General features: G+C 39.5%; 1 protein-coding gene across 1 annotated transcript; it reads left to right on the forward strand.

The window, feature by feature from the left end:
* Positions 1-500: 500 nt before the first annotated feature.
* On the forward strand, positions 501-9,024 carry kics2 (KICSTOR subunit 2). Its single transcript, XM_062067168.1, has 3 exons — positions 501-954; positions 4,681-4,969; positions 7,931-9,024. The coding sequence occupies exons 1-3, from the start codon at positions 723-725 to the stop codon at positions 8,748-8,750; spliced, it is 1,341 nt and encodes a 446-aa protein (XP_061923152.1). The 5' UTR covers positions 501-722; the 3' UTR covers positions 8,751-9,024.
* Positions 9,025-9,244: the final 220 nt, after the last annotated feature.

A 9,244-nucleotide genomic window follows, 5' to 3' on the forward strand; every position in this document is an offset into this window, starting at 1 on the left:
TGGAAGACTCCCAGGAGGAAATTTGGCCCGCGGGCCAGAGTTGGACACCCATGCCCTAGTGTGTGAATGTGAGTGTGAATGTTGTCTGTCTATCTGTGTTGGCCCTGCGATGAGGTGGCGACTTGTCTGAGGTGTAGTCGCCTTCCACCCGAATGCAGCTGAGATAGGCTCCAGCATCCCCCGCGACCCCGAAAGGGATAAGCGGTAGAAAATGTATGGATGGATGGAGTTTCTTTTTTTTTTTTAATGATTTCTGCTGGTGGTGTGCCTCCGGATATTTTCAATGAAAAAAATTTGCCTCGGCTCAAAAAAGGTTGAAAAACACTGGAATAGGTAATTATATCAGTGAGAAAATAAGTATTTTTGTACTGTACACATAATGTAAAATACAATTATATGAAATGTTGTGTATCTGTATGATTTAAGTCCAAAAATTGGTATATGTTTTTTTTTGCGTTAAATACGCCTCCATAAGCGAGCCTTTTGTCCCTTCGGACTTGCCGTATTGTTTACAGGAAGACGGGCCAACATGGCGGCTGACCGCTAGCAAGATGGCTGTCGTGAAAATGTTCATTACTGCATGTTTAAAATGATTCACAACACGAAGCGATACGCCTGATTATCGCCATGTCATGATTTGACCCCGAGCTGCGTATAAGTGTTTATTTTGAGGGACGAACGGTGTTTTATTCGCCCAAACTTTGTTAGCAAGTTAGTTGATCATGGCGGAGGCGGAGGAGCTGCGGCCCGTCCCCCGGGAAAGAGCCATCCTGGAGAGCTTCTTCACGCAGCTCGGCATGTTTTCCTTCGACCGGGCCAAGGACTACGTGGAGAAGGAGAAGGACAGCAACAAAAGCTCCGGCACCATTTGGACCGCGCTCTTAGCCGCGCTGGCTCACTTGGTGGCGGCAGAGAAGGCCTATCACAACATGACGTTCCTGGGACAGAAAATGGGTAACGTAATAAAGTTTGTTCCCTTTAGCCACTAGAGGGCGCCACAGCACAACTGGAGTTGCCAACTCCCTCTAAAAAATAAGGCACACCTGCAAAGGCTGAAGGGAAGCACCCGGACCAGTGTTTTTCAACGTTTTTTGAGCCAAGGCGCATTTTTTTCATTGCAAAAAATGCGGAGGCACACCACCAGCAGAAATCATTAGAGAATTAAACTCAGCAGCCGATATTGACAATAAAAAGTCGTCGTCGCAATTGTTGGACATGACTTTAAACCATAACCAAGCATGCATCACTATAGCTCTTGTCTCAAAGTAGGTGTACTGTCACCGCCTGTCGCATCACGCCCTGACTTATTTGGAGTTTTTTGATGTTTTCCTGTGTTTAGTGTTTTAGTTCTTGACTTGCACTCCTATTTTGGTGGCTTTTTCTCTTTATTTGGTATTTTCCTGTAGCAGTTTCATGTCTTCCTTGACCGCTATGTTTTAGCAATTCAAGAATATTTCAGTTGTTTTTATCCTTATTTGTGGGGACATTGTTGATGGTCATATCATGTACGGATGTACATCTGCTCCACAGTAAGTCTTTGCTGTCGTCCAGCATTCCGTTTTTGTTAACTTTGTAGCCAGTTAGGTTTTAGTTTCGTTCTGCATAGCCTTCCCTAATCTTCAATGCCTTTTCATGGGGGAACTCACCTTTTGTTTATTTTTGGTTTAAGCATTAAATACCTATTTACCTGCACGCTGCCTCCCGCTGTTTCCGACATCTACAAAGCAATTAGCTACCTGCTGCCACCTACTGATATGGAAGAGTATTACACGGTTACTCTGCCGAGCCCTAGACAGTGCAGACACTCAACAACGGCACATTATTGGCGGATTATAATTACTGGTTTGCAAAAAATATTTCTAAGCTAAATAAGTGAAATTACATAATCTCCCATGGCACACCAGACTGTATCTCACGGCACACTAGAAAAACACTGACCTGGACTACTATACAAAAGAGCACATTTTGCATCAATCAAACATCTGTCGAATATATTATGGATTGAAATTACTGCCTAAACTCACACAAACACATATTGTTTTTACTCACGCCCAACGGTTCAATTAAAAAAACAATTTGAAAGTAAAACAAACAAACAAAAACAATTCTGTAAGTAAAAAACTATTTGCAAGTATTAAAACATATTTCTTAAATGAAAAAAATGCTTCACAACTATAAAAACGATTTTCTTCCATGAAAAAATATATTCACAGCTATAACATAATTTTTCTCTAGTGAAAAAAAATGAATGCAGCACGGTGGAACAGGGGTTAATGCATGTGCCTCACAATACGAAGGTCCTGAGTTCAATCCCGGGCTCGGGATCTTTCTGTGTGGAGTTTGCATGTTCTCCCCGTGACTGCGTGGGTTCCCTCCGGGTACTCCGGCTTCCTCCCACCTCCAAAGACATGCACCTGGGGATAGGCCCCTCCCACCTCCAAAGACATGCACCTGGGGATAGGCCCCTCCCACCTCCAAAGACATGCACCTGGGGATAGGTTGATTGGCAACACTAAATGGTCCCTAGTGTGTGAATGTGAGTGTGAATGTTGTCTGTCTATCTGTGAGGTGGCGACTTGTCCAGGGTGTACCCCGCCCTCCGCCCGAATGCAGCTGAGATAGGCTCCAGCACCCCCGCGACCCCGAAAGGGACAAGCGGTAGGAAATGAATGGATGGATAGAAAAAAATGATTTGCAAGTTGAAAGAAAAGTCTTTAATGCAAAAGCATAAACATTTTTCTCTCCTAGTTAAAAAAACATTCGCAATTGTTAAAACAATTTTCTGCAAGTAAAAAAATTGATTTTCAAGTATTAAACCATTTTTGTCAACCAAAAAATATTAGACTGTTTAAAAATATTTTTCTTCAATGAAAAAAAATAGCTATAGAAAATGGATGGATGGATGGGAAAAAAATATTTTTTAGATTACAAAACTATTGTGTTAATAAATAAAATTAAAAAAAAAGATTCACAAGTATAAAAAAAATTTTCTGCAAGTAAAAACACAATTTGAAAGTATTAAAACATATTTCTTAAATGGAAAAAAATGAGTCACATAACAATAACAACGATTTTCTTCAATTAAAACAAATATTGGCAGGTATAAAAGTGTTTTTCTTTAATGTCAAAAATGGTTCGGTAGTAAAAAAAAAAAGTCTTTAATGCAAGCATAATTATTTTTTCTCCGAGTTAAAAAACATTTGCAATTATTAAAATAATTTTCTGCAAGTAAAAAAAAGGATTTGCAAGTATTAAACAATTTTCTTCGACCACAAAATATTTGACTGTATAAAAATATTTTTCTTCAATGAAAAAAATTATTTGACAGTTAAAAGAAAATATTTCTTTAATTAAAAAAAAAAGGATTCGCAAATATAAAAACAATTTTCTGCAAGTAAAAAAACAATTTGCAAGTATGAAAACCTATTTCTTAAATGAAAAAAATTAGTCACAACTATAAAAACGATATTATTTAATGCAATGGCCCCATTTTTAATGCAAAAAAGATTTGCAAACATAAATTTTTTTCTCTCCGAGTTAAAAACGATTCTCAGTTATTAAAACAATTGTCTGCAAGTAAAAAAAGGATTTGCAAGTATTAAACAATTTTCTTCAAGCAAAAAATATTCGACTATAAAATATTTTTAATTTGACAGTTAAAAAAAAATTTTCTTGATTAAACAAATAATTCGCAAGTATAAAAACAATTTTCTGCAAGTAAAAAAACAATTTAAAACATATTTCTTAAATGAAAAAAAATTGTCACAAGTCTATAAAAACGATTTTCCTTAATGGGAAAAAAATATTCGCATGTAAAAAAAGTATTTTTATTTAATGCAAAAAATGATTCGCTCGTAAAAAAAAATGTCTTTAATGCAAAAAAGATTTGCAAGCATAAACATGTTTCTCTCCGAGTTAAAAAACAATTCGCAATTATTAAAACTATTTTCTGCAAGTAAAAAAAGGATTTGCAAGTGTTAAACAATTTTCTTTAACAAAAAAATATTCGACTGTATAAAAATATTTTTTTCAATGAAAAAAAAAAAAATTATGAATAATTTTAAGTATAAAAACTATTTTCTGCAAGTATACAAACAATTTTCTCCAGGTTAAAACTTATATTCCATACAACGATAGGTGGTACTGCTGAGTCAATTTCAGGGCGTCGGAGCTACGGTTATGCGCATGGTGCCATCCGCCGAAAGTAAAAAAGAAGAAGAAGCAGGGTGGGGAGTAAATGGAAGACTTACAGGTTGAGCTTGTTCAACCCTTCCTTCTCATGATAATAAAAATACGGAGCAAAGTGCGTCCCTTGACAGCTCAATACAGAATGTGTACTTTTGTCTCTCAATTCAGTACAGTTCCATATTTCAAGGGACGGTTGGCAACCCCGAGTCTTCAGTCCATTTAACTCACCATATGAAATGTAACTTACTTCACCGAGTATTATTTATTTATTTATTTTATTGGGATTACTTATGGAGTATATTGTGAATAAATTGAGAACAGGAAGTGAACAAAAGTTTTAGCAACTGTTATGTAAAAGAAAAGGGGTAGGATTAAATCTCTGCTTCTTCCTACTCCTTTTCCAACATGTTGAAAAGAGAAAACTGGAAATTGTGATGTATCATGTTGTATGCTTGCATGTTCCAAATAAACTCAAACTGTTCCACCCCGCAGGTGGCCAGTCTTTCTTCAGCCGCAAGGACTCCATCCGCACCATCTACACGTCGCTGTACAACGAGCTGAGGAAGGTGGTGACTACGGGGCGCCACGGCCAGCAAGGCTCCGCCTCCTACCTGGAGGACTTACTGTCTCACCTGTCGGAGCAGCTGTGCCACTTCACGCAGGCCCGCGTGGAGATGGCCGACCTCTACGAGAAGATGCACGTGTTGGCCGGCCAGAAGAACGTCAGCTGTGAGGAGCTGGTGACGGCGCTGGATGGCGTCCTGCACAAGTACAGCTCCAAGTGAGTCCTCTGGGGTTTTTGTTCTTTTTTAGACTTGAAGATGACAATAATTGCAGCGGCGTGACATAATGAGGCTGGAAGATGAAAAGTGCTGAATGCAGGAAGTCAAGATGACTTTCCCTAAGGCAGGGGTCGGCAACCCAAAATGTTGAAAGAGCCATATTGGACCACAAATACAAAAAAGTAATTGGTTTGGAGCCGCAAAAAATGAAAAGACTTATTTAAGTGTTATAATGAAGGCAACACATGATGTAAGTGGCTAATTAGCCTACTATCAAAATGACTATGTGTCGCAGGCACATAGTTGACAGAAATGTTAAAACGTAATATTTATTCTACACATTTTTACAATACATTGGAAAACATTCATAAAACTTCTCAGAGGGTGAGATAACTCCTGGAAATGACTGTCTTAGAATGGCCAAAGGTGTAGATGTGTGTGTCCAAGTTAAAGGAAACGGCGGGTCGTCTTCTTCTCATGGATTTATTACAATCTTTGCAAGATGGGTAACGTTTGCTGCGGAAATGCAGCCAATATTACATACAGATAATGTTTCATGAAACAAAAATACATTAAATACACAGAGGACATAAGTAAAGGAAATTAAATGAGCTCAAATATAGCTACAAACGAGGCATATGATGCAATACGTACAATAGCATGTTAGCTTGGATTAGCTTGCAGTCATGCAGTCACCAAATATTCCTGATTAGCACTCCATAACAAGTCAATAACATTCACGCACAGTACAAAACGTTTGGTGGACAAAATGCGACAAAGAAGGAGTGGCATAAAACACGTCTTTCTGTGGCAGCCTCGGAGAAAGTTGTACATGCACACAACCTGTTGAGTCACAGTCGGCACAAAGGTGAGTTCAAGGGCCGCTGAAATTAGTAGGACAAAAACGGCGCTCACCAAATACTCTCATCAGTGAAGCGCAAACATATTAAACTGTGGGCTTTCTCACAATTAGGAAGGTTTGTGTCGTGTTTGTCCTCCTAAAGCACTGGTTCTTAACCTGGGTTCGATCGAACCCTAGGGGTTCGGTGAGTCGGCCTCAGGGGTTCGGTGGAGCCTCCACCGAGGAGGTCAGGACACACCCGACTCATCGTGTAAATAAAAACTTCTCCCTATCGGCGTCTTATGGATACCCCCAAACAATGTTCCCTCTAATTTTCCATATGTGTGATCACTTCTTGAGGATTCAGTGGAGCACATGTGCGCGAAGTCAGACGTGCACACTGTGGCCACACCTGTCCCAAACATGACTAAATAACAAGTTCAATGTTTTATTATTATAATCAAATGACAGCAGTCATTTCCATGTTTTCTAATGTAAGTCTTTTGGCCCACTTATAATGACAATAACAACAAATATTGTTTTTCATATTGTTGTGTACTAGTATTGTATGTCTGGGTGGAGGTCCTGCTTTGGAAATAATTTGTACCCCTTTCAGATTTAGTTCCCACTAAAACATTCACATGTTGCACAATGAGATGTAAACAAGGGATCATGTGTACATTCCTGTAACTTTCTGTTTGTAAATAAATATATTGATTAGTGTTTCTTTAATATAATAACATCATTTCATGATTCAAATTTATAAATTAAGATTAAATTAAGAAAAAAAAGTGTTTTTCTCTAAAGAAGGGTTGGGTGAATGCGCATATGAAACTGGTGGGCTTCGGTACCTCCAACAAGGTTAAGAACCACTGTCCTAAAGAAACCATAATAAAACATAAAAAGTTTTTTACCCATTTTTTTCTCATTTCCATACTATTTTGGAAAAAGCTCCATGGAGCCACCAGGACGCCGCTAAAGAGCTCTAGAGCTGCGGGTTGCTGACCCCCGCCCTAGGGGAAGTCATGTCCTCTTTGTGTGATTCAGTGTTTCCCATAAACTGCCAAGATACCTGTGGCTGTGGGGGCGTGGTTATGGGCGTGGTCACCATGACATCATCGAGTAATTTGCATAATGTACTACAATCATATGATTTTCTCTAAAAAGGCTCAAAAAATGTATACTTACTAATTAATAATAACAGTTTTGTTTTAAACGTCCATCCATCCATCCATTTTACAATATAATTACAACACTTTATGTACATATTTATATACAGATTTGAACAATAAGTTATTCACTGAAATATATTTATTAATTGTGGTTATTAAAAAATATATCTTAAAAATATAAAAGCTAAAATGTCTCTTAAAGCTCTGCCCCTTTAATTAGTTTATACTAAATAATTTAACTTTAGCCTACTACTACAAGCATATTATTTACCAGCAACATAAAGTGAAACAGAGGCAGAGGTGTCCTGCCACAGTCAGTAACAAATAAACAGAAAACAGTAGTGGTCAAATACAAGTAAGGCAACAAGTGAAGTATCCTACACTTCTCTTTTGTAAAGTAAATCTCAACAGCCTATATGGGCATCTACATCAACTATATGATCATCTACATCTACATCAACTATATGATCATCTACATCTACATCAACTATATGATCATCTACATCTACATCTACTATATGATCATCTACATCTACATCAACTATATGATCATCTACATCTACATCAACTATATGATCATCTACATCTACATCTACTATATGATCATCTACATCTACATCTACTATATGATCATCTACATCAACTATATGATCATCTACATCTACATCAACTATATGATCATCTACATCTACATCAACTATATGATCATCTACATCTACATCAACTATATGATCATCTACATCTACATCTACTATATGATCATCTACATCTACATCAACTATATGATTTGCCTGAGAAGCTGGACAGGACAAAAAAAAAAAAAAAAAAAAAAAAAAATTATTTTTTATTTTTTAATTTTATTTGTGGCGGACGTCATTCTTTCGTGGCGGGCCGCCACAAATAAATGAATGTGTGGTAAACACTGTGATTAATGACGCTGTCTGCAGGTTCCACCATCCCATCCTGGGCCGAGTGGAGGAGAGCTTCCAGACGGAGGTGGACGTGGTGACCCAGTTACTGCGCTGCCAGGCCCAAGTGTCCGAGTGGCACTTCCTGCCCGCCTTGCTCAACCTGCACGGCGCCACCACCAAACTGGGCGCCTGGAGTCAGCTGTTCCAGCGGCAGAGAGAGACTCGCAAGCATCTATTCGGAGGTCAGTCCCAGAAGGCGGTGCAGCCGCCGCACCTCTACGCCTGGCTGCAGCGCTTCCAGGCGGCGCTGCTGGCTAAGTTCAGCTTCTACTTCCACGAGGCGCTGAGTCGGCAGACGGCGCCCGCAGACATGCGCGCCCTGACCGCCCGCACCGCCCCCGACTACCACGGTAAGATTTGCTCCTTCGTGCGCAAACACGACGCCAGCAACGTGTCGCTGGTGTTCGACAACCGCGGCTCCGTGAGCTTCCAGGGCCACGGCTACCACCACCCCCACTCGTACCGAGAGGCGCCCAAGGGGGTGGAGCAGTTCCCCGCCGTGGTTTCGCTTCCGTCAGGCGAGCGCCCACTCACACATTGGCCCAACGTCATCATGATGATGGGGGACCGCGCGGCCGAGCTCAACACTTTGGACAAGGTGGTCCACTTCTATGACGACAAGGTCCAGAGCACCTACTATCTGACCCGGCCCGAGCCACATTTCACTCTGGTGGTCATCTTTGACGGCAGGAAGTCCGAGAAAGACCTGCACATCGCCGCCTTCCTGCAGGAGATCTCCGCCTCGCTGAGGAACTCAAAACCCTTCAGCACTCTCAAGCCAGGCTCAAAGGGATGACTGCACCACCAAGAAAGACCCTTCGCTTCTCTTTGGGCTTTTTGACAAATGTTCCCCATCAAAAGACAAATTGTTCTACTTTTCCGGCAAATTCTTTTAATTCATTGCTAATTTTAATGAATCAGTCTGTGCTTTAATTTTGTTGACTTTTAATATTTTGTATTTGCTATGTTGTCACATTGTTTCGATCAATAAAAACATTAAATGTTCACGTACTAAAACGGTGCTTCAAACAGATGCTGTTGCATGATTTGTTCACCAGGGGGCGCAGCAGAGATGATTTTACAGCTGTTAAAACGGTGTTGAATGTGCGGCCGGCAACACTACAGAGAGACCATTTTCTCAATGTGTAACCAAACAACAAATAGTATTTGTAACCAAACAATATTTGCAAACAAAATTAATGGATTTTAAATTTTAAAAATTACGTTTTTGCAGCAAATAATTTATTTGGTTGTGAATAATTATATATATATGTATATATATATATATAT

The sequence above is a fragment of the Entelurus aequoreus genome, linkage group LG12, assembly GCF_033978785.1.
Source record: "Entelurus aequoreus isolate RoL-2023_Sb linkage group LG12, RoL_Eaeq_v1.1, whole genome shotgun sequence".
NCBI lineage: Eukaryota > Metazoa > Chordata > Actinopteri > Syngnathiformes > Syngnathidae > Entelurus > Entelurus aequoreus.

What these genes read in the sequence shown, in the direction of transcription:
- kics2 (XM_062067168.1), top strand. Translation starts at nt 723, where the DNA reads ATGGCGGAGGCGGAGGAGCTGCGGCCCGTCCCCCGGGAAAGAGCCATC. An exon ending in GTTCCTGGGACAGAAAATGG is followed by an intron (nt 955 to 4,680) that starts GTAACGTAATAA and finishes TCCACCCCGCAG; the next exon opens with GTGGCCAGTCTTTCTTCAGC. An exon ending in CTGCACAAGTACAGCTCCAA is followed by an intron (nt 4,970 to 7,930) that starts GTGAGTCCTCTG and finishes CGCTGTCTGCAG; the next exon opens with GTTCCACCATCCCATCCTGG.